This window comes from Pipra filicauda, unplaced genomic scaffold (genome assembly GCF_003945595.2).
Source record: "Pipra filicauda isolate LSUMZ 115617 unplaced genomic scaffold, ASM394559v2 scaffold139_size1960392_pilon, whole genome shotgun sequence".
NCBI lineage: Eukaryota > Metazoa > Chordata > Aves > Passeriformes > Pipridae > Pipra > Pipra filicauda.
In genome coordinates this window covers 1,523,969-1,549,451 of record NW_024103873.1, presented here as the reverse complement: position 1 = coordinate 1,549,451, position 25,483 = coordinate 1,523,969, and the positions used below count along the sequence as shown (strand labels likewise).

Below are 25,483 nucleotides of genomic sequence, written 5' to 3'. Positions count from 1 at the left end.
GGCTTCCTCCTCCCCCCCCGGGATGGATGTGCTGCCTTCAAGTCACAGATCCCAGGTGTGTGGTCCCCAAAAGTGCTGTGGGCACCTGCAACTAAAGCTTTTTGCTTGTGCCTCGGAGTTCATGCAAAGCAGGTTGGGATGTTCAAAGGATACCTGTGAAATTTTCCAGATGTGGCCCTTTTAGGAGCAGGGTGGGAGGGTGTAAACAGTAATTATGGCTATAAGTCATTTGTGATGATTCAGCTGAAGTCAAGCGCTTTGCCAGCTCCCTTCCCCTCTCTGTTGACCACTGGATTGCTGTTGGGATGGAAGATTCTGGGAGAATGACTAATTTTTCTGCATTTTACTTTCAACTAGCTGCCGCAACCTCCCGAAACGGAGAGCCCTGTAGAGGTGTGTCACCACCTATATTTGTACAACACACAAATATTGGTGTTTAAGTAGTCCTAGTGGAGTGTCTTGTTGGTGAAAACCCTGTGAAATGTGTGTTGCTGCGTGGTGTTAGACAGTGGAAATAAGTAGATTTGTTCGAGTGGCTTAATCCAGTACAGCCTCAGCGTGGTAGTCTGGAAATATAAAAAACCCATGTAAATTAGTCCCAAATCTTTGTTCCTTTCAGCCATTTCCCTTATGCTCCAAGGGAGACGCCGTGAGAAGACTCCTCTCAAATTTCCCTGCATTGGCAAAATGAGATCTTGTTTCTCTGGCTCCTAATGCAGAATTTGGTTTTCCCTTTTTCTAACATACTTAAAAACGTAAAGGAAATGGAGGTGTCAGAAGTTATTAGTGGAAGCTTCATAACCCCAGAGCAACTGGTGTCCCATTTAAAATGTCCCAGTGGAGCAGCTCGTGGTCACTTCACATCTTCAGGGTCCCTGGCTCTGGGGAATTGGATGTGTGGGAGCATGTCCTTTGTGAGATACCCCAGTATCAGTTTGCATAAAACAGATTATTTTTCAAAATGAAGACTTGAAAATTTATGAAATCTCAAATTCTTTGGAAATTAATGGCACATCCAGAGATGGCATTGGTAAATCGTACAGCTGAGTGCCAAATTAGTGCAAATTCGAGTGAAACAACCTGAAAATCTTAATCGAGGACACTGTTGATTCTGTGAGCTATATAGACAGGAAGGTTGTAAATATATTTTGAGATCATGAAGGAAAAAAATGTTTGTGGTGGTTCAGACTTTTGTATCTGTAATTTTTGTGGAATAGTGTTTAAATGTAAACCAAAACTCTGAGTGGTCATCGAAGGCCTTTGAGATGTTTTGGAGATGGCTCCTGGTTTAAGATGGGTCCCTGGAGAGTTCTACACATTTTCAGATGCTTTAAAACAACAAAACCTTCATGTGCTTCAGGTTTGCAAACTGCAAGTTCCATTTCTTAAAATTAATATCTGAAGCAAGAGAGATTTGATTTGGAAACATGCACGTGCCGAGGGACTCTGTTCAGTGACACCCCCTGAGGGCCCTGGTGTTGGAAGGGAACCCCCCAGGTTTTTCCAGGGGCCCTCCACAGTCTCAAACGAGCTTCACTGACCACAGGGAGATGTGTTGAAGTCACTCCCGTCCCCAGAGGTGTGTGTCCATTGGGGTGGGGTGTACCTGTGTGTCTGTGCATGGGCATGTGTGGGCTGAGCTCCTGGGGACTTGTGTGTGTTACTGGTGACTGTACAACGAGACAGACCCTGTGTTCCCTCTGACTCCAGGGGAATGTTGGCACACGTGCATGCTGTGGTGGGCTGCGGGGTGATAAGGTGTCCGAGAGGACAAGTGCTGCCAGGGCCAACTGAGGGCAGATGTCCTGTTTTGAGAGCTTGTCAGTCCATCTTCTTCATCTCCCCCCTTGCATTCAACTGTGACTTCCCTTAGTATTCCCCCTGAGTGCCAAGATGTTGGTGTCTCTTGAGTGTTTTTCTGCTTTAAAATGAAATTTCTGCACGCACAGCAGGAGCTTGATCAAACTCTACCACAGAGGCAACTGGAGGATCATAGAAGGGTATGTACAGCAGTCAAGCACGTTCAGAACTAACCCTCAACCTTTTCCTTTTAAACAGTGAAGCCTAAGTTATGTAAGAAACTTGTGTGTTAACTGCTCTTGGAAAACCTAAAATGATGAGCCATGTTTATGAAGGGGGTGCTGGTGCCCCTTGTGTTACATGGAAGGGGCAAGTGCTTGGCAGCTCCAGTTAAACCTCAGATCCTGGTCCAGTCCATTCACACTGTCAAAACTCTCCCCTTTGGTGGTGATCACTCAGTTATGAAGTGACATTAATCAGTGCTTGTGTAGTTGGCTGCTTTGGCCACACCACCTCTTTGTAACCCATGCTGCAAAATCCATGTCATTAATGCCTTTCTCCATTTCTTCCACTCTTGTAGCTGGGAACAGAACAGCAACAACAACTTATAACTGCTTCACTTTTAAATATTATCCAAGATTCTCTGTTTTAATCAGGTTTCTGATATCACTTAGAGTTGTGTGTTGCATCTGCATTACTGATACATGCACAGAAATGTTTGTATATGACTTAGTTTACCTGAGGGTGAACACAGATGAAACTGGATGTTGTTGGGCTTTTTCGAGGTACCATATTTGATTTTTCTGATTATTGCCAAACATCTGATATTTGTTTGCACCTTACCCACATCAAAGTGGTGCACAGCACTGACAGGATGGTTAAAGAACTGTTCTGGAGCCAAGCATTGCAGCTGAATTAATTGGAACATTTCTTAAATACCACTGATTTTTTTTTCTTCTCCCCTCTACTTTGATCACATACTGATATTTCATTAGCTAACATGGTGGGTTTGCATAAATCTGGAGGAAGCAAAGCTTTTTTTCCCAGATAGAATTTGAGATGCTGGTGACTGTGTATTGCCAGCCCTCCAAACCCATGGATGAGCACGTTCTCAGACTAGAAGCAACTGCTTGACACCTATTCCTACCTGTATTTTCCGGTGATTTTTGTCTTGTTTTGGATACACAACTCCTGCAGGCACCAGAGGTCCTCTTGGTCAGGTGTCTCCACTCACCCCAACTATTTTGATCATGGAATAGAAGTCACCTTCTGCTCCACAATGGGCCAGAAGGAAAATCTGGACACAACTCCAGGAGCTTTAGTTACCCCCCTGAATTCAGGAGGAGGTGGAGTTCAGTGAGCAGCCCTTCTTGTGGATGGATGTGTGTTATCTCTGTAGTAAGTAGTAAAAATGACTGGTTTAAATGCCAGTTGATATGATGACTGACAATTAGTTCAACAGCAGAGGGAAAAGGTAATGTGAGAACTCCCTTGTAACTTCATTTTGTCGTAGGGCTCATGTGGGTATCAAGTTTCCTTTCTAATCGGGACATGTGTAGAGGGAAGGTGTAGTTCAGGGGTTTTTTTTGTCTGGCTTGGCCTTGTTCTGTCATGTTGCCTTCCTTACCTGCCAGACTGGGAGCAGGGGGATGGATAAAGCTCTACATCGTGTACCCAACGCTCGAATGTCGCTGTCAGTCACAGGCGCTCCTCCGGGGTAGGAATTTGCTGGAGCTCCTGAACTGTCTCTTGCCTCTCCTACATGTTCACTCTTTGGCCCAAGCGGTGATGGGAAGCGTATGCCCCTTGGAAGAGTGCTCATCTCCTTGTACTGTTGCTTCCACAGGAATTTTCCTTTTTTTTCTGTTTTTTTGGGACTTTTGGAAGCAGCTGATTGGAATGCTCTCCTCGTGTTTATTTTACAACCTGTCTCCCTGGCACTTGCTCCCTCCCCATCTGATCCCATAAAATGCAGCTCCCATGCTGCAGCTTTCACACTAATAATCCATAGGAACAATTTTTAAGGTGCTGAATTGTGGTGACAAGGAGCAGGTGGTGGGAGCCCCAGTTTGAGCCCCAGTTTGAGCCCCAGCCCTGCAGGGAGGGCAGTGATCCCTCACCAGCTCCAGGCACATGTCGAGCTTCTCCCTTTGGAAGTGATACCTGAAATTTGGTAAAGAACTTAATTTCCAGACAGGTTTTTGTCTTTTTCTTTTTTTTGGGGGGGTGGTTTAAGGATTTCCTGAAGTTACCTTCGTGAGTGCCAGCTTTGCATGAAAGCAGTGTGACTGCAGCAGTGCTGGAGTTCTGTATGAGCCCATTAATGCACATTTATGTTGCTCCATTTACTTATTTGTGTTTTAAAGGCCTCTTGTGAAAGTTTAAAAAGTAAGACTTTATTTTTATGTCAGGTAATATATTAAATGACATCTTGACTCTGTAGTCAGACAACTAATTTCATTTGAAATACAGTTGAAAATCAGTGACAAGCGTGTGTTTTGCGAGTGGAGATAAAGATAAGATACTTTAGTTCTTCCTGACATATTTTTAATATGAAATTATTCTTGGCTAGATTTTTTTTTTTTTAATTATTATTTATGTATTGAATCCCCAAAAAAGCCCCTCCCTCCCCTGTCAAGCACTGTCCAGGGTGGTGCTGCTGTGACCACACTGCCATCAGCAGCAGCTCCCGGTTACAATAATCCCCAGTTTTCCTTTGTGCACAAAGACCTTATAAAAACCCGTTAATCCCGGTGTGGTGTTTGTGTGCTGCTCGTTGCTTTGTCCAGTTCCCCGAATTCCTGGGAATTCCTGTAAGGACTGGAGCGGGAGCAGTGCAGGGCCCGTGGGTTGTTTGCCCTGGGAGGTGGTTTGCTCTGGGCTGACGCAGCGGCTCATGCGGGGGGGACGTTCCGGGCGCTCCCGGGATTTGGGGTTATCTGAGGACTGGTGCCCTGTGGAGTCCAGGGCTCATGTGCTTGGATGCTGACTGCTGGCGTGAGCGGCGGCTGGGGCAGCTGCCAGCAGGGAACAAAGGGCTGGGATTCAGCGGGATCGCTCGGGTTTCCGCTCAGCAGCTGCTGATGGAGGGAGAAAGGAGCACATCCCTGTAAAGCTGGTGAAATGGCAAAATGGGATAGGTGTGGGAAGATGGGATTGCTCCTCACAGCATCATTTCTAATGTTCCTCTTGCGCTAATCCACCTCTTAATTTTGTGTTGGTACTGTACAGACGCAACTTTTTTACATTTAAGACCAAGACAGTAGAACTTAATTTAAAAAAAAACAAAACAACCTCTTTGAGAACAAAATCTATCTAGAGAGCTCTACACAAAACCTGACCTGGAGCTGTTCCTGTGCTGGGAACCCGTAATCTCACTTGAGCCCCATGAGACCCCCCGGTGTCCCAGCCTGCCCGAGCACAGCGGGAGTTACTCGGTGGATTTTTCCCAATCTCCAGGGTTTCGGTTCCCCCCCCCTCACCACAAGAAGGCAAACAATAACAGCAGTGGTTTGTTTGTTCGTTCCTGAAGCTCACATCATGATTTCATTCTCCTCTTTAATCAAGGGTGAGGCGCTCAGGCAAGTGTTGGTCAACCGTTACTATGGCAACGTGCGGCCTGCGGGACGGCGGGAGAGCCTGACCACCTTCGGCAACGGGCCCTTGTCCGCTGGCGGCACCGGCAAGGCCGGGGCGGGAGGTAGGACCTGCTGCTGCTCCTCGTGGGGCCTGTGCTCTGCCCTGCCCCGTGGTCTGTGGCTGTGTCTGCCCCACAAATCGGCACCTTACACATGAAACAGGGATTTTTAAAATCCACCCCCCCTCACTGTCCTCCTCTATGAACTCCCAAAACCAAGGAAGCCGTCCACATGGATGACTGCCTTTGAGGCAGCAAAATGAAGCAGACAGCTTTTTATGCTTTCCAGAGACTGCCTTGGGTTGGCTTAAAGTTTGTGATGTTGCTTTGAATAAATGTACTCAGAAATCCCGATCAATTTAATTAATATATGAGGAATGTGCTTATAAGGATGTCAGATTATTAACCGTATCTGGAACAAAACCATTTCATGGTATTCCAGAGAGACTGAGGGGTAGGATGAGGGAAAATTGTGTTTGAAGTCAGTTATAAAGTGCAGTTTATTTAATTTGAGACCACTGCCAAAAAGTCAATAGTCATGGAATCCCAGACTGGTCTGGGTTGGAAGAGGCCTTAACGCCCACCTCGTTCCAACCCCCTGCCATGGCAGGGACACCTTCCACTAGACCAGGTTGCTCCAAGCCCTGTCCAACCTGGCCTTGAAGAGAGGTGCCATCAGCGTGGGGTCAATCTCAGCCTGTTTCTCATGATCACCTTTATAGGAGGAAGCTCCGGATCGAGTTCAATGAGCAGAGGGGAGATGAGTTTGGCAGATGTCCAGTGTCATCTGGATAAAGAAGGTGCATCCAACCTGGTCATAGATCTCATCATGAATGCCACCAGCGACAGAGTCTTCCATGAGAGCATCCTGTTAGCCATTGCCCTGCTGGAAGGTGGGAACACCACGATACAGGTAAGGAAACGGAAAACTTCTTCTCATGACTGTACCATGTTGGGAAGGGAAGTGTTATTATGGAATCCAGGAAACTTGAGGAGTTTAAGGAGATGGGAGGGGAAATGACTAAAGGATCTTTGACCTGTAATTTTGGGAAATATTAGTGTCTACCATGCAAAAGTCAACTTATTAAATGCTTGCATGGGCATTGGGTAACTGAGGTGTTCCCCAGGGCAGTATAGAGGAATGTCTAATAAAACAGCTTTGTAGGTAAGTTACTGACTGCTCTTACAAATAAGTTTAAGCAACTGCAGTGTGCTCAGACTTTTACAACGAGGTGTTAGATTTCAGACTGGAATTTGAAATAAGTGTATGGTAAACTCCAGACCACTGCTGTTCTCCTGCAGTCTTGCTGGTCTTCATTTTTGTGTTTTCAATAAGGATTTGATTTCCCTAAATGAAAATTGTGCCTGGTGTGGATTGTAATGAATACACAACAACAAGCTTGTACATTATTCTTCCAAAGAGAAAGTAAAACCTTATTGCAGAAAAACATGCTTGTAAAGATGATTGTACATGTGGTATCTTACTCTTTTGGCTCTGCATGTGCTGTGTTTGCAGACTGTCTGTGGGGCTGAATCCTGACTGGTTATAATTGATCACTGAGGTTAAAACACACACTAGATCCCTACAGCAGCACCTCTTGTGTCCATGCAAACTTCCCTTGAGAGGACAGGGAATGTCTTTGGGCTCCTTTGCTTGTCCCTGTAATCAGTACCCCTTTTTTTTCCCCTGTGTCTATGCTCTGAAGTGAAGCTTCTTCGTAGAAGACAAAGTGGGAATTGAGTGTTGAAAATCCTACGTCACCTTAAACTGCAAGGACAGGATTAACATTCCTTGGGGACAGTCACTCCTTTAAATTTCCTGCTCTTCTCTAATGTAAAGGAAGCTGAGCTTTCATATTCCCAGCTCTCAGGGAGCCTCAGGTAACCTCACACTGTCATGCTGGAAGGAAAAACAAACTGCACCAGCCTGATGTGGTGAGATCCTTTGCTTGTGCTGGACCCCAGCACGGATGGACTGAGCAAAGTCACCTCCCACTGAGCACGAACCCGTGTTGGGAGCAGATTCCATAGTTCGCCCGGTCAGAACAAACAGGGAAACCTGCAGTCTGCCTCCAAAGACGTCTTTTCCACCAGAAAAGGAGATGGTTTGGTTTGCATTTGCTGTCCGTAGCTGGGAGGCTGTACAATAACCCTGTGGTCAGCAAGGAGCCGTTGGCAGGGGATGCTCGGAGCAGCGTGTGACGCCTCCGCACCACACACTCCTGCCAGGCTCTGCTGCTCTCCAGCCTGTATACATACGTGGTGCTTCCACAAACCAGAGGAACTATTTTCCGTGCTTTCCCACTCAGGAATAAGTGCTTGGCAGGTATCTTTAGGACGTGCTCTGGGCAGCCAGCACTCACTCGGTGCGTGTACGTGCTCCGGTGCGGCAGGACGGGCTGGGAGGGGGCTCTGGTGTAGTGTGGGCTGCTTTTAAGTACAAAATGTTTTAGGAACCAAATGACTCGTGGTGCCTACAGCTAATGCTGGGAGCTCTGAGGGCTCGGACACACCCAGGAGCTCTTACTCATGCATGCAAAGCACACATAGATGTTATTGAAAATATCCCGTGGAGCGGTTGGGATGCAGATATTCTGTGCTGGAACGCTCCACGGGCTTGACAGCAAAAGGCAAAAAAGAGGGTTTATCAGCGCTCAGACATGTTTCCCTGGCTTCCCTCTGCATTGGTTAAACTGCTGGTGGTGGGGAGAGTGTTTTCTGGTGCCTCGCAGTGGCTTCGGCACAGTCAGGGCCTGTGGGGATGACGGCAATGGCAGTTGGGAACAGCCTGTACTCAGCACTCTGATCTCTCAGTAGGGTTTTAGTCATGAGAGCCAAGTGAGTAGAACTTCAATGGGAAAAACACCAACCACAAAGCTTAACTTCTGGGAGAACAGCTGGGAATCAAAGAAAAGGTGGAGGCTTGCTCTTTAGTAAAATCATCAGTTTGGGTCTGTATCTCCCAAGTAATTGCTGAATGATGTGATGGCCAAGTCAGACTGGTATCCTGAGACGGTGAACTCAGGTAATCCAGCTTTGCTGTCTCCACGTAGGAAGAGTGGCTGATGTGCTCTGTGCAGAGGGCTCTGGTGCAGCCCAGCTTTCAGGAGAGCTCTGTGGGCACTTGCTAGTCTGCAAAGCTGATGTTTTTTAGGCAGCAGCTTTTGGCTACAGCACAGTCGAGATCTACTGAGGGCAGCAAAGGGATGGTCTCCCACTTAGTAGGATTTCATTCTTACAAAATACACTGCAACATTTGTCTGCTTATGGAAACTAGATGCACTTACAAAAATGAACCCAATACTTTGTGTCTTTTATCCTGATCTTTCTCTAATCTGTGTTCTTTTGGTAAATTCTGCAGAGTAGGTAGGTAGGGCTTGGCAGACTCTGCAACCTGCAGAGTAGATTTGCTGAAGTTTTTCAGCAGCTTCCAGTAACTACCAGTGGAAGAGTCATCTTCAGTCTTTGGACTAATAACTGTGTTCGTTTTGCATCACGTCCATTTGTCATTGTGAAAGTTGACCTAGCCAAACCAGCCAACTTTTCTTTGAGGTCTAACGCAGTTTATCTTCATTTCATGATTTTTTTTCCCCTATTATTAGCGGCTTTTGATTTATAGTATTCTGAACAAGTTCATTCTGTGCTCAGTTTGAATAATTTTTAATGAACTTCAATTACTTCTGTCTACAGGCCTTTGAAAATAGGAAGCTGGTGGGATAGGGACAGGTTATGTAAAAAAGGCTTTTTGGCAGCAAGGCCAGAAATGTGTCACCCCTGCATGGCATTTTCTTAACTCCAGGTTTTCACACGGGAAATTAATTCGGCCTGAAGTGAAGCAGAGGGTTTGTACCAACACACAGGAACTTGCACATGATGATTGTAATATGGTTAATAATGGGAGTTCCCGGGTAACTCCCATGAGCTTCAGTGGGAGAACAGATCCCCATGATGCTGGGAAGGGATAACTGGAATAGGTGTTGCTGTTTCATTAGGTAGAGGCAGGGCCAATATTAAGGGTAGGCAAAGTAGGTGGTTGCCAACTCTTGCAAGAAAGCAAATCTAAAGATGTTCCTTATTCTAGTTGGCAGGAGGGATTTTTATTGTATTGTTAAGAAGATTAATGTGGGGGAGAAGCAGGACAAGAAAAAAATATTCCTGGTTTCCCTTAGGAAGGAGGCTGAGCTGGTATGTGGCACAGTGAATCCCACGCCACTGTGTTCTGCTAGAGGGGTAAATGTGGCAAATGAGCTGTTCTGGGAAGGTCTTTGCCCACTTAGGCCTCTCTGGATGGAAACTTTCTGGGTTTTAGTTTTTGGAATTCACTTAAAAACCCTGTCAGGTTCTTTGGTAGCAGGGCTGGTGGTGGCATTGTCATGGCTGTGTCCCGTGAGCTTGTGGCTCAGCGGGAGCCCTGGGTCTCGGTGGGAAGCCTGCCCTCATTTATACGGACACAGAGGCAGAGGTGGAACCTCGGGGTCAGCACCAGCCAACAAATTAACCTGACAAACAGTGCAGCTCACTGAACTGCAAATTACATCAACCCCTTTATTAATTTATATAACCCTCAGCATCCACCTCGGGAGCGCTGCAGTCAGCGGTTCTGCACGGAGCAGCCCTGGGAGGATGCCCCACGCTCTCCTCCGAGGGGGAGCATGCCCTGCATCCAGGGAGGCACCTGTCCCTGGGGTGCTGGTTTGGGTTCCCTGTGCCCGAGCTGGCATGGCAGGTGCCTTGCTTGTGGAACTGCGTCTCCTCGGGAAGGGATAAAACTCGGTCCATTCCCTGCACACGCGGCAGCACAGGGAGCTCTGCTCTGCTAAAGCAACCTTGGCAAATGACTGACAGCGGAGGAGATTGCTGAGGACTTGTCCTGTAACACTTGTCTCTCATCTGCTAAATAAAAATTCCATGCGCCGTTACTCTGCCTCACCTCCGCGGGGTTTCGGGTTTCCTTGGTCGGTGGAAGTTAATGGCAAGTGGAGTCCCTTACGTAACACCTCTCCATGGAGACCCTGCTCCTTTAATTAGGGATCTTCTCCAAAGTCAGCTTGCGTGACAAATTTCCCACACGCACATGTTGATATTTTCAGCCGGGGAAGGTAAAATGAGGTTGGTGACATTAGTTTTGTTGCAGGCGTTTTTTAAGCACTGCCCCAAAGTGGCGTGAGGCACGTCTGCCCCTTCAAGGGCAGTGGTGCCTTCGTTTTCCTTATCCATAGTTCTTCCCAAGGTGGGCTGCAGACACAGGGAATGAGGTGATGGGACTCAGCACCCAAGGGAAAAGGTGATTATTTTTCAGGGAAGAAGTGGCTTTTGCTGCTGAAGCAAGTCACAGCTTCTGCACAGAGGAGAGTGCACACAGCACTCTGTCCCGCAGCAGCTGAGTGTGGGGTGAGGACCAGGGGCCACCCTGACTGGAGATAGCACCAAGGAGCTGGTGGTGGTGGACTGCAGTTGTGTCTCTGTCACCGCATGGCAACAGTGAATCTGTGTAGTGTGGAATTGTGGCTTGGAGCTCATCAGTGTGTGAAGCTCCTTTTGTGCAAAAAGCCTTGTGGCTTCAGGTTGCTTAAACTTCCAGAGCTCTTTGGTTCAGCCTGCACCCATGAGCTGAGTGTTTTGTGTGCCTGACAGGGCTGGGGGCTGTGCTGCCCATCAAACAGGTACAACGAGGGGCTTGGAAGAAGCAAGGTACAGAAGCCCCAGCAGCCAGGTTTGGGAGGAGAGGCTGCACTGAACTAACACAGCTCTCCTGTCTCCAGCTCTGGCTTGTGCCATACATGGACTTGGACTCAGTCAACGTTTCTCCTCATGCGTTGCCACCAGTGAGGAAACGCCACCATGGTGAACTGTGGTCTCCTTTTCTGTTCCTCAGGCTGTCCAGAGATGGTGGATAGTTATTAAGTAACTACAGGATTGCCGCACAAAAGGAATTGAATCCAGAGCTGTCCGGTCCTTGTCTGTGTTTCTGGCACTTAGGAGCCCCACGGAAGCCCAGTGAGCTGAGGAGGTACCAGCCAGTGGTACAGGTCAGCTACAGCCCTTGGGTTGGAGGGAGCAAAGACTTTGAGACCAGTTTGTGTCCTTGAGCTCACTGTTGTGTTGGCTGTGAAATACCAGCACAAAAATGTCCTATTTGGTTGCCCAGACACTTTGTTTCTTTTTCTCTGTGGCTGCAATTGCCCTGCAAAATGGGGGTAAAGCTTTGCAAAATGTCACAGAAGTATTAGGGGGATGAAATGTAGGTTTAGTGACACGATGGTGCTTTAGCCTTTGTGGCTTGGACCTTTTAAATCACATTTATTACTTGGAAGATTTGCAGCAGTGACAGATATTGGCGAGCACGGACAATTGTGTGTGATGGTAAAGGCTTCGGAGGCAAGAATATCTTTGGGTCACTAAACTTTTGTAAATAGCACTTGAGAACTTTTGGTCATTGATAAAACAAAATTTTTTTTTGAAACAAATTTTAAATTTTCTGTTTATTTATAGCAACCAGAATTCTTTGATACAGTTGATGATACAGTTGACATCTTTTTTATATTGTTTTAATGATACCTGTTTAGGAAACTACTGCCCAACCAGGAAGCTTTTAGCACGTGTTAAGCAATTACCTGTGTCTTTCACCATTTAAATGAGTTTTGCTCAATTTAAAGTACATCATAATTATTTTGACATTTTGAGTGTTACTTCAGAACATGACATAAAAAGCCAGAGTTGGTAAGGACCTGCATCATAAAGATCAGCTGTGTCCTTTGCTGAAAGAGCCCTCTCTGTAATGAAACCTTCTGCAAATCCTGACGTCCTTGACACTGCAGTTGTCTTCCAAACAAGGCACAGGACCTGCACTAGCCATGAAGTCAGTGCTGAGGAAACCTCTGCCCTGATGCTCTGCTGCTCCACAGGAGGAGACTCAGGATGCCAAGCCTGTGGGAGCTCCATCTCCTTCACATATATTTTAATACAGTTAGCACAGGGAAGTCTCAGTCTCCCACAGGTGTTAGATACCACCAGGTTCAAAACAAACAAGGCCCATTAATAATGCAGTGTGAGGAGTCCTTCCTGCAGAGGTGATTTCATTGTCAGTGAGGGCAGGGAGATACAAAGGTGAGATGATAACAGTACCACCTGGACTTTCTACTTGAGCTACAGCTGATGCTGCTTTCTGAAGTATATTTGGGCCATCAGGATTCCTGTAGCAGAGCATCTTCCAGTCTTTTTGCCCAAAGGAAGGTTTTATGCTTGGATTTTGAGGTGCCCATCTGTGTGACTGAGCAGTGTAGGTGAAAAAAAGGAGAGGTGCTACCTCAGGGTTCAGCTGTGTCTTGCTCTCCAGTCTTGGTGCCCTTGTGTTGTTCATGGTTGTTGGTACCACCTCCTGTGTGTCAATCCTCTCAGCATTCTACCATGATCCTGGTCCTGCAAGGAGCAGGGACACAAATCACTAATTCTCCCTATTCCTCTCTGTGGTATCCAGGTCCAACCTAAACTTTTAAGATGATCCCTAGCAGGATTAAAGTCCTCCCTGAGCAGGCAGAGGCAAAGCTATTCAGCAAAACAAGGTCATGCTGCCTTTTTTTTTTTTTTTGGTAAGCACAGGAATCAACAAAGCGCTGTTATATAACTTCTATTTATATCCCACTTGCTCACTAGCTGCAGGCACACAAGAGTAGCTGAGAAGGGAATTTAATGAGCTCTCAGGGCTTGCTCACCTTCCAGAGCGGGTTGGAGCCAGCTTGTTTTTGAAGTGCGTCAGCAAATGAAACTGGTGGTGGGTGGGTGGTTTGGGTAGGTGGACTGACTTGTTGCTATGGTTTTCTTTAATTCCTCTGTCTCTCAACAAGATCTTACACTTTTTTTTTTTCTTTTGGGGAGTCTGCAGACTTCCCTGTTTCTCACACCTACACAGTGCTCACCGGCTCGGTGGGGAAGTGGGATCCGCGCTCCTGCCCTGCGGATGAGCCGAGTGACCCGGCGGAGCTGTTCCCACTGGGGGCAGAGGAACCCAAATCAGGCTCCCTGCTGACAGCAGGGCAGGCCCCGAGGCTCCCACGCTCCGAGGCCATCTGTGAGCACAAACCCCAAACCCACAGTCACACTGGTACTTGTGGTTCCCCAGTGTGCCTTCACATCCTGGGGATCATCCCATGTCACCTTGTGCTCCTGGGGGTTGTACTGGCTCTGGAAGGGCATGAGGGAACCGTATCTCTGGAGGCTTGTTCTTGCTTCCCTCTGTGAAATGACTTCAAATTGCATCAAGAGTTTGGGTGTTGCAGTAGGAGAACATATAGGATATAAAGGCTCTTCCTGCTGTAGTTCTGCTGCTGCTTCGTTTACAGCTGGTGGGGACAGATGAGCATTTCCACAGGTCAGGTTTTGTACCCTCATACCCACCAAAAAAACACACCCCATAAGGTGGACCCGAACCTCCAGAGCCATGCGGGATGGTGTGTGGATGCCCATGGCAGAGAGAGTTTTGTCTTATTTGTGGAAAACAGAGCTGGGAAGTCCTCCTTCTGCTTTTGGGATGAAGTTTATTTTACAGTTTGCAAAAAAATGCAGGCAATTGAGGTGTTCTGGCAGATTTTCCTTATGGATTTATTTCAAACTGTGAAGTATGTTCAGCGTGAAGTATTTCAGCTGCAATTTCCTTAAACTGTGCAAGACTAATGATATCCATCACTCACACCCAGAGTGAGGGATCTTCAGCGAGCCAGGACGTATGAGAGATTTCAAGAGAGAGGGATTAGTGATATTTTAAACAAATAAATGAGGAGGGAGAGAAAGCAAAGTTAGGTTGGAATTTTCTGCAGTGGAAGCCCTTGCAATATGTTTAGGCAGAATGTAGAGGGTTGGCATTTGTGCTTAATTCAGTGCTTGTGTTAGTGCAGTTCCCCTTAAAATGTGGCTTTTTTGAAGTAGTCCAGCTCTAAGAACTAGTCTGGGGGTGGAAAACTCTTCCTGCAGAGATGAAGTAGCACACAAGTTTTGCATTGGTGCTAACAGCCTGGCTGGATACCCCGAGCAAACTGAGGTCCCTGTAAGAATTCCTCTCTAATGTTGGAATAAAATGTCCTGAGTTGAAGCCAGATCACTGATCTTTCTTCTCTCTCTGGAGGGACTTTCCTCTCTGAAATCTCCCTGGCTCGCCAAGCTCGCGGGGTATTTTCTGTTCCCTGGCATTAGGGAGATGGGGAAGGACATGACAACAGTCTGCTTTAATTGGCAAGGTGTTCACTGGGGCTTTGCTTTTCCTTATTCCTTGGTAATCAAATATTTGTTCTCCTGGGGAATTCTGCGGGATCTGTAGGATGGTCTGGCAGGGCTTAGTGCTGTGGTGTGGTGAAACAGCTTTGAGAGGGCGCGGTCCCAAAAGCGCTCCGTGCTCCGCGTTCTCCGTGTGGGATCGGCAGCCAAGGGCTCGCCTCGAGTCAGGCCACCCCTTCTTGGGAGGAAACACAGCTGAGCAGATGCTGCTGCTTAAACCCAGCACTTGCTGATAGGTTTGGGTTCTGTTTCTCACATGATCCTTCCGACAGGCCAGCCTGGAATTAGTGTCTGGGGCAGAAAGTCAAGCTGTTCCTACAAAGTAATCCAACAGTTGTTCCTTTTCTTGGCCGGCAAAACAGTAGTGACGTCGGGGCAGACCCAGGTTACAGCACAGGGAAAGGTGCTCCCAGTAAAGGTGACACAGCACACAGGTCAAACTGGGCCAGGCTTTCAAAGGCAAGAGCTAGAAATAAGCTGCCTTCAGCTGGTTCCTGGTTTTTTTCCCATTTAATAATCCTACACTGGGCACAAACTCACTCATCATTGAATTTATTGTGGATTAGTTATATTTATAGTGGATTGGTCACCTGAGTCTGTACTCTGTGCACCTTACACAAAGGTACCGGGCTGCTGGGGTTTATGGCTTTGTTCTCCTGAGGACAGATGCCAGTTCTGCTGGTTAAAATCCATTTTTTTACCGATTGCTGGTACAGGAATCACACTAAGGAGCATTTGTCCCTGCCCTTGGTTATCCTACCTCTGTAATCCCCCTCCCCTGAACCGCTGGGGAGTGAGCTGAGCTTCTCTTTCACTCATCACTGGAAATTATGTATATTACATATGTCAAAGGTCTTGGAATGAAATGCTAATGCTAGGAAACGTGCCAGTTCTTTGCTGATTTATTTTTTTTTAAATGTGCTTCTGCAATCCAGCTTGTTAATGATCTGCAATATTTAAGAACATGCCAAAAAATAACCACCACAGAAAATGATATTAAAGCTGAAATGAAAAGCCAGCAAGCAAAAATAGTGTTTTCAGTTTAGCAAGAAACATTAGGTAAACATTTCACAGAGTATGTAAATAGTTAGAAGGGGATCGGAGACCAAATTCCTGGGAATAACTACAGAAGAGACACAAAAAAATACCAATGACTGGAAGTTAGTGACATAAAAAGGAGCTTAATCACATGTTTCTAACAGTTATTTACCACTGGAATAGCCTATAGTCAGACATAGTTCATCATCTTTGCCTTCTAAAGAAAGACCAGATGCTTTTCTCAAAAAAACGCATGACTTAAGCACAGCTTTGGCTGAGTTGATGAGGGAGAGTGAGGGGCTGCTGGTGCTCCAGGGTGGGCCAGGCTGTGGCTGGTCAGTGTGCTGCAATTTAAACTTGGCCTTCAGTTTATTTTAGATCACTTTGGATGTCAGGAGGAGGAATGGTGTGACTGGCTTTGCAGACATGGTGCTGTGCTGGTTCTTCTCCTTCCGTCCCCTTGAAACAATGAGTGAGTTTGTGCAGGTGGTGGTTGCTCCATCTTTGAAGGTGATGGAGAGCTCTGTGGTGATGTCCTTGCCCATGGTGAGCGTAGCTGTCCTGTTAGACCCTTGTGCGTGTCACATGCAGGTGGTTTTCAGTTTAGTTTGGTGGCTGTGTAATTAGTGGCCATCACATTATCTCAGATATTGTCACCTCCGAGCAGTTGTGGTTTATTCACTTGGCTGGTCGATGTGCACTAGAGATCTGTTGTGTTTTGTTGAGGTGTGTGGACTTGTAAAGCTGTCTGCTGAACCTGGAGTTCCTGGGGAAAACCTCATGGGCTGCTGTGTCATGGCACTTGTTCAATGGAAGTGACTTGTCACAGTCATTAACAAAACAAGGTTGAAGTAAAGTGGTTTCATATTACATGATTTTAGCACTCCAGGAATCCCAGATTGGTTTGGGTTGGGAGGGACCTATTTCCACCCAACTGCCATGGGCAGGGACACCTTCCACTAGCCCAGGTTACTCCAAGCCCCATCCAACCTGGCCTTGGACACTTCCAGGGATTCAGGGGCAGCCACAGCTTCTCTGGGATCCTGTGCCAGGGCCTCCCCACCCTCACAGGGAAGAATTCCTTCTCAATACCCCATCTATCCCTGCCCTCTGGCAGTGGGAAGCCATTCCCCCTTGTCCTGTCCCCCCAGACCCTTGTCACAAATCTGTCTCCAGCTTTTGCTGCCAGTGTCTGAGGTATGAGATGGAGCTTTTATCTCCACTTACCTTTCAGGCAGCTTCTCCTCTGGTGCCTCATACTGGGCCAGCCAGACACAGCCCCATGTGGATGTTATGGATCACAATTCCCTGCCCTGCAGTAGGTTTTTAGGAGATCCCAAGCCCCAGCCTGGTGGTGACTGACTGCTCAGGGATGGCTGATGTCAGGGGCACGTTGGGAGCTCTGTTCTTCAAACACCCGTACGAGTGTGGAGGTTGGCTGTTCCTCCACACTTGCTCTTTCAGCAGCCTTGCTGTGGTTGCAGGGTGTCTGTGTGCAAGCAGGACCCCAGCAGACGGTGCTCTAAAATGGCCACTCCATTTCCATTTTAAAAAGGGAGACTTTTCCACTTTTTGCTTTGAGGCTATATCTGTAAATAAAATTTTAGGATTTCTGTCATAATTATCACCACCCGTTACCTGCTCAAGCGCAACTTGTGAGATCACACCTCTTAAAATACAGTATCTTTGATAGCTGGCATGTGGTTGATTCATATGTGTGAAGGTGTTAGGCATCCTGACCTAAACTGAAACAATCATTTTGTGACACCCCTTGAGTGTATGCACAGCATGCACTAAAAGCTTTACTGGAAATGCTCCTTTCATTTGGGTTTTTTCTCTGAAGCGCAGTGGAAAGTCAGTAAAGAAGCTTGAAAGGATGACAAAAATTGAGTCTGTCAGCAATAATTACTCTCATACAAGGTATTTCCTTAGTGTGGTTCATTAAAAAAAGCTTTTCCTTCACCATAGCTTCATCACAGGGTAACTCCTGTCTGGGCTGTGGGGATGTGCAGCCAGGTGACAGCAGGTGACCCCCAGCACTGCCTGATGAGCAAATAACGGGATGTTTTAGAGTGATTGCCCTTTCCAGAGCCCATGGTCTATGCTGGTCTGTCTGTAAAGTAGTAGTATTATGTTTAATACTGGTAGAGTAAAATTTCTAAGATGCACCTTAGGTGCAAAGTCTTCCTCTGTCTGTCCTCGTAGCCACCAAGTAACAGACAGTTTAGGCTTGGCAGTTATCTGGGGGTTTGGTTACTGGTCAGCAGCACAGGGAAACCAGTTAATGCATCTCTTAGTTCTGATTGTAATTTGACAATCTTCTGTTCATTGGGTCTGGTCAGGTCTAAAAACCAGTTTAGAATGAAAAATAAAAAATATGGATAAGTGAACTTATTCAGGCCAAGGATGTTTTTTTATTTGAGTGTATTTTATAGGATCATAGAATCCCAGATTGGTTTGGGTTAGAAGGGATCTTAAAGTTCATCCAGTTCCACCAGGGACACCTTCCACTAGCCCAGGTTGCTCCAAGCCCTGTCCAACCTGGCCTTGGACACTCCCAGGGATGGGGCAGCCACAGCTTCTCTGGGCAACCTGTGCCAGGGCCTCCCCACCCTCACTGGGAAGAATTCCTTCGGTATATCTAATCTAGTTTGACCTTTTTTTTAGTTTAAAACCATGAGCAAACATGATGATAAAACATTAAAATTTCTGATATGAAGTCTTGGATTAGAGAATAGTTGTACAAATGCTATTAAATGGATCGGGCACCCAGATCATCTTCTGACATGTCACAGGCCCAGCACTGTTTGGGCAAAGGGCAAGTCCTGCAGGTCTCTGGGAGCTCTGTTTTACTGGGCTCTTTGAATGGGTGTCAGGAGGGGGGTACTGGTGTGACTGGTTTTAGTGGATGTGGGAGGCCTGTGCTGGGTTCTGCTCCTTTCCCTCCTCTGGTAATCACTAGAAGTGAGAACAACCAGGAGTTCACCTGAGCTGTTGTGGGCAGGGGGAAGATGTCACAGTGGTGGGAGGGGTGTTGTGGGTATTGACCAAGTTCTTTAAATAGCCCCACTCCTCCTCTGCCTGTAATCAAAGACACAGCTCGGAGCGTTCAAAGTCACTCGGTGTGTTCCCGTGCAGCTGCTGGGGAGTGATCAAAGGCAGCCCCGGCCTCGTGTGCTCCGCTCGGAGCAGAGCGGGCAGGAGATACTGCCATTCCCATTTTAATTTGTTTTCTCAATAAATCAGGCTTCATTCCTATTCATCGTGTAAAGCTGTTGGATGGCGAGCCGCTGCAGAATGCTAACTAATTTCATAATGCTCTGCATAAGGTGACCCACTTACAAGTTCATCCTTCAGTCGTGTTTAAGCTCTGGTCCTGATTTATGTAACACCATATTGGTTTCATCAAGAGTTGTCTGATCACTCACTGTGTTGGCTCCTGCTTGACCTGTACATGATTTGTATTCCCCTCGATCTTAGGAAGAACTTTCTGTCTCTGTGCACATATGGGAAGGAGAAGAGTAATAAACCTTCTTAAAAGTAGTCCGTGCTTGGAGTTTTTCTGTCACTTATGATATATTAGAGTGGGAATTAAAAGGAGTTTTAAGGAGCCTGCTGCAGGCAGGGCAGTGGAAGCTCAGCACGAGATGTCCCTCACGCCATCGCCCTGTTTGTACATTTTTGGACTGTGATTAACATTGGCTGTGGCGTGTTATGACTCACAGTCCCTTGGATTTGAGGGTGGGAAGGCAAGACAGTTCTTTTTCCTCTGTATTTTGCTCATACCCTTTTATTTCTGAACTGAGAATCAAATTATAGGAAATTCCACCTTCCTTACCTTCATTCATGGTACTTACCTTAGTCCCCTTGTTGAGAGAGGTGTGCTGCCCAAATCTGTCAGGGCTGGTGTGATTTATTGCCCTCACTTCTCTTTAATAATGTATTTGAAGTTGTTAATAAGGGAGTTAACAAAGCTGAGACACTGGGGCTTCCTTAACAATAAAGTACGAGTTTCCATTGCTCTGGGTTTCAGTTTACTGACAACTAATTAACCTCCAGTTCCTCCAGGATGCCAGTCAGTGCCGAAAGGTGGGATAATCTGGATTCAGCTGCAGATCCTGTTCATTTTCTCTCGTAGCATTCCTTCTTCTGCCGACTGACGGAAGACAAGAAATCCGAGAAGTTCTTTAAGGTTTTTTATGATCGCATGAAAGTGGCACAGCAAGAAATCAAGGCAACTGTCACAGTCAACACCAGTGACTTAGGAAACAAAAAGAAAGATGAAGACTCAGACAGAGATGTACCCAACAGGAAAAGAGGTAATCCCCAGTCGTTCCCTTTCTGAAGTGACAAGGGAGTGAAGTGTGTTTTGAACTCGTTTCAGCTGATGCAATAATACTCTGATCTCTGATCCCACACAGCAAAGTTCAGAGATCAGTGGCGCCCTGGCTTGGGATTTCAAGAGCTTCATCCCCTCTTCATCCATTTGGGAGGTTGTGCTATTGAAACGATGAAAATGTTTGAGATGAGACTCTGCTGCCTTGTCTCTCGTGACAAGCTGCCCAAATCTGATCCCTAGTAACGACCCTGGACTGTGGGTTGTGGTCAGTGCCTTCTCTGACAATACCTGGAGAAATCCTAATTTTCTTCTAAAGCAGGTCCTCTTATTGTAACTCCTAGTAGAGCTAGACTGTGTGTGCCCTAACCAATTAATACCCAGTTTATAACATTACTGTGGTTGGCATACAAGGTGCAGAGTGTGACACGAGACCCTCACAGCACACTAAACGTACTCACCAAAGGGCTGCTGGTGAAGAGCTGGCCTGCCTGTGAAGCTGTAGGGGGAACGTGTGCAGAGATGCTGTGGTCCCCTTGATTCAGTTTCCATAAAGAAGGTCTGCTCTTGTGTGTTGTAGTGAGGGAGCCCATGACCCAGATCACGGAGGAGGTCCGGGATCAGCTGCTGGAGGCGTCTGCGGCCACGCGCAAGGCGTACAACACGTACCGCAGGGAGGCCGACCCCGAGGAGCACTACTCGGCAGGGGAGGGGGCCCAGGCTGCAGCAGACAAGAGCAAGGATGACCTGGAGATGAGTGCTGTCATCTCCATCATGCAGCCCATCCTGCGGTTCCTGCAGCTGCTCTGTGAAAACCACAACCGGGATCTGCAGGTACCGCCTGGCGCCTGGGCAGGTGTGCTCAGGTCCCATTTCTCTCCCTAATCCTGTGCCTTTTTAAATGGGTCACGTGACCAACTATTTTCTTTGGCCTTGAAGTTAATCCCAAAAAAAGTATTTATACCTTGCCGGACTGATACGAAGAAGTTCAGTTATCCAGGGCTCACTGGTCTTTTCAATGTCTATAATTAGGTGATGGGACCAACACTCGTGGGGTTTTTTTTTTAAAGTATGTGCTTATAACAAGCAGGTCTCCTGCTGTAAAGCTACTGATCTGCTTTTGAGAGGGGAAGGAAAGAAAAAACAAAGTCATGTAGGAAAATAAAGCAGCCCTTGAGTATATGCTTCTTTCCAGTGAACAGGTTCTCCTGGGTTTTCATGGGTCTGTTCACATGTCTAGAGTTGGACACATGGGGATGATGTCAGGAAAGCCTCAGCTGGAGTTTAATCTGCTGAGGGACACGAAGGGCAATGAGAAGGGTTTCTAGGTTGTGTTCAGAGCAGGGGGAGAGCATGGATCTGCTGGAAATGGGCAGAGACCCTGGTGACGAAGGACAGGGAGAAGGTCAGGGTGCTCAGTGCCACCTACATCCTGCTATTTATGGGTAAGGCTGACCTTCAGCAACCCTACGTGCCCAAGACCAGTGGTGAGGTGTGGAGCAAGGAAGAATCCCCCTTGGTGTAGGAGAATTGGGATAGGAAACATCTAAACAAGCTGGACATGCATCTAAACAAGCTGGATGCCCCAGACTCCATGTGGAATGCTGGGTTCGGTCCTGCACTCCTGAGTCCAGCAGGGAGGCTCAGAGATGACCAAGGGACTGGAGCATCTGACGGCCAGGGACACCTTCCACTAGCCCAGGTTGCTCCAAGCCCCATCCAACCTGGCCTTGAGCCAACCCTTCAGGGATGGGGCAGCCACAGCTTTTCTGGGCACCCTGTACCAGGGCTTCTGCTAGAGAGGAAGAGAACTTGGGATGTCTCACTGTGTGTACAAATACCTGACATGGGATGTGGAGAGGACAGGGCCAGGCTCTGCTCCAGCTGCCCCATGAGTGGCATTGGAATAGGCAGTCTCCAAAGGTCCTGGCAGCCTCAGCTGTGATGCCCTGGGGTGTGTTTGCACAATTTTAAGCAGCGAGCCCAGGCCCTGTACCCCAGCACGTGCCTCCACATGAGAGCAGATTTCTGCCCACAGAGGGGCTGCAATTAAGATGATTTTTGTTCAGCGCAGCCACTGCTGCTGGGCTGGAACCGAGGAGCTGATGAGGCGCCGTGCAATGTGCTAAATGCCCTCATAAAGAGGAATAATTGCCTTGATTGCACATTGTTCCCCACACGGCAGCAGTGGGGACCCTGTGTGAGAGCTCTGCAGCCCTGCCAAGTCGCTTCCTCTGTTCGGGAATGCCCTGCTGGAGCACGTGGGATCCCAGCCGGGAGACGTCCCTGTGCTCCCAGCCTGCTGCTCGGGAGCATTTGTCAGTGCCCAGGTTACACACAGCAGCGTGTCTCTCATTTTGAAGAAGAAAAGCTGTTTGATGTGTGTGTTGTCAGAGGTTTTGGTGCCATTGGGATGTCAGAGGCAGCAGTTCCTGTGGCACAGCTCCAAACCACATGTACGGGATCTGTGCTGCCCTTGGCGAGGCCCCACAGCTATAGGAGTAGAGCTGAAGTCAAGCCAGTGCAGAAACTTGGCCTGAGCTCTCCCCCCTCCTGAACAATCAGCTTTCCCAAGCAGCAGGTAGTTGTAGTCAGCTTGGGGAGAAAAAAGGATTTTTTATTTTGTTTTAAAGGAAAGGTGGAACAATTTTTCCAGTCTAATCTTCTAACTGCTTTGAGGCTTGTCCTTCTCCTTCAGCCCCAAAGGAGAAGCAGGATGTCTGATCCTCCAAACTCTTGATGTCTGCAGCTACTGTATGTAGCTGAGCTCCTTACAATAATACTAAAGGATTCCTTGCCTGAAGGAATAAGGAAAGACTCTTCTGGAAGCTGTGCTTCTCCCAGAATTGGCCAGGTTACATTGGAATGGGCAGTGAATTGGGATCACCTGCCTGGTGCCAGTGTGGGCCGGGCACCCCAAGCCTTTCCAGGCTGTTGGCAGCTGTGAGGAGCTGCTGTGCAAACCCAGGGGAAGGCAGGTCGTGAGAGCTGCTGTGTTTGGAGGAGGAGGGATCTGCTCCAGCAGCTGCAGTGCTGTGCCTGCTGTGTCCCTCACTGCTTCCCTTCCCACACACAGCTCCAGACAGGGTGCTGTTCCCTTCAGCTCTCTCCATGGGGCTGGAGGAGCTGCAATACCTTCTTCAGATGAATGCAAGGACTGGGAGGAATGAGTTGATGCATATTTTCCACACGTTCCAGCCGAACCTGCATCTCTGTGGCTCCTCATTCTGAGTGCAGGGTCTTTCAGATGGTCCATCCCTCAGGATCATTCCCATGGAAAGCAGTGGGATGGCCCATTCAGTACTCTGTGTTCCCACTCTGTAGCCTGTGAGATGCTCTGGAGGACAGAAAATGAAGAGCTCTCTCTGTACTGGCTGGGACAGCAGCAGACACTCCCTGGGGCAGTTTCTCACAGTGCAGCAGGGTCTTGTTTTCTAGTTTTTTCTTTCTCCTTGTTTTAGCCCATCTAACAGTGTCCTACTGTTCTTGTGCCTCATTCCTCCTCCCTCCTTTGTGTTTACTGACCGTGGATCAAGCAGCTAAGGTACAAACCCAGCTGTAAGCAGAGCAAATGCTGTGCTGCAGCCAGGGAACATTTTATTTCATCACTTTCAGTATTATCTTTTATTTTTTTCCTGGAGGGAAGACACAAGCTCTGATTTCTGTAGCATCAACCTTTCTACATTCTGATAAGTTAATCAGAAGTCAGGATATTAAATGAGCAATCAGCTGAAATGTGCTGAATCACTGTCACCTTTAGTCTGCATTCATAGACAGCATTTTCCTTTTTTAGCTTTGCCTTCCATTGAATCTGCAGTTTCTCCCTCTGTTTGCCTTAAAAGACTGACTAGTCTGATGCAGACACCAGAGGCAGGCAGGGACCAGGGCTTCTCTGGGCTGGCAGAAAAGACCCTGCTGGTTCCATAGTCCACGTCTCTTGTTCCTCTGAGGGGTTTTTCACCTTGGAAGTGTTGCTACCTGCTAGAATTAAGAGAATTACCTGCTAGAATAAGAGTTTTCCTGCTGAAACATCAAGGAAAAGAAAGTGGTAGTGGCTGTCCATCTTTGCAGCACTGCTGGCAATGCAATGACAACGTCCAAGTCACTGGGAAACTGGTGTTCATTAAGTGTCCTTTGGTTTTGGTTGGATTTGGTTGGGTTTTTTCATTTGGAATACAGGAGGGCAGAAACCTGTTAAATCCACACCGATACATCTGGCATTTCATTAGAGGAGCTGCTCCTAATCAGCAGCTTCAAGCAGGAATTACAGTAATTATGTGGGAAGAAATGCAGTGGAGAGGATGGTGTTTCAAGGCTCCTTCCTTCAAGGTGTGCAGTCAGGTGCCTTTTGAACAGGTGGAGCTGCTGTGAGGCCACAGCCAGGGATTTCTGCTCCCCCCCTGGAAAGAGGTCTGGGGAGGAGAGGGCCTTGAGTGATGGTTAGCAGTGAAATGGAGCAGGCAGAGGGAACCTTCCAGGCTCAGGAGAGCTTTGTGATCCGCAGTGAAGGGCCTGCTCCGTGTTGGGTTTCAGCCTCTAATGGATGCACTGTTTATTGGATGCACTCAGTTTATTGCTGCTTGGCTTCTGTACAATGGGAAGCCAAAAAGCTGCTCAAGAGAGCAGCACATTGAAAATAAGCCCTGGAATAGGCTTAAACTGCTTGTACAGTGAACCTAGAGCAATCCACCATGCAGTGCAGTTAGGGATGATGAACTTAATAAACACTATCAACCAAACAGCAGTTTGGATGCCTTTTTTCCCCTTCCCTTATGGCTTTGTCACTCTCCCCACAGAACTTCCTACGCTGCCAGAACAACAAGACAAACTACAACCTGGTGTGTGAGACACTGCAGTTCCTGGACTGTATCTGTGGGAGCACAACTGGGGGGCTTGGGCTGCTGGGGCTGTACATCAATGAGAAGAACGTGGCCCTCATCAACCAGACCCTGGAGAGTTTGACTGAGTACTGCCAGGGGCCCTGCCATGAGAACCAGGTAACACATCCAGAGCTGGGAAAAGCATCCCCCTTCCCCCCTGAGCCCCAGCTCTGCTGGGCTTGGCTCTGTCTGCCAGACTGGTGTTATCTTGTAATGCTGCCCACTTGACTTGCCCTACAGGTTGGGGGATTTTTTTTTTTCTTTATAAACCCATCATAATCAACTTCCCTTTCTCAGGGCCTCCTCTGAGGAGTCAAACCTCTCAAAGCAGTAGAGATATTTCTGCTTTGCTGGGATTTAAGCTGTTTTATTAGATTTGACAGACAAGGAAAGTGGGGAATTTTTGTATTTCATAGAATCTCACAGAATTCTTTGGGTTGAAGGGACTTTAAAGACCATCTGGTTCCAAACTCTGCCATGGGCAGAGACACTTTCCACTATCCCAGGTTGCTCCACACCCCACCC

The 25,483-nt window shown here is 47.5% G+C and overlaps 1 protein-coding gene across 11 annotated transcripts in view; it reads left to right on the top strand.

Moving 5' to 3' along the window:
- The window catches only part of ITPR1 (inositol 1,4,5-trisphosphate receptor type 1), a 163,756-nt gene that overhangs the window by 102,143 nt on the left and 36,130 nt on the right, over positions 1 to 25,483 (top strand). For 5 of the 11 annotated variants that reach the window (XM_039378485.1, XM_039378486.1, XM_039378482.1 and 2 more), the window contains 7 exons: positions 358 to 393; positions 1,950 to 2,000; positions 5,368 to 5,500; positions 6,160 to 6,350; positions 19,881 to 20,061; positions 20,659 to 20,912; positions 24,875 to 25,075. In XM_039378485.1, coding sequence (XP_039234419.1) covers positions 358 to 393; positions 1,950 to 2,000; positions 5,368 to 5,500; positions 6,160 to 6,350; positions 19,881 to 20,061; positions 20,659 to 20,912; positions 24,875 to 25,075 — 1,047 coding nt within the window. The remainder of the gene's footprint in view (positions 1 to 357; positions 394 to 1,949; positions 2,001 to 5,367; positions 5,501 to 6,159; positions 6,351 to 19,880; positions 20,062 to 20,658; positions 20,913 to 24,874; positions 25,076 to 25,483) is intronic. The other 6 variants (XM_039378491.1, XM_039378490.1, XM_039378483.1 and 3 more) reach the window with 2 other exon arrangements.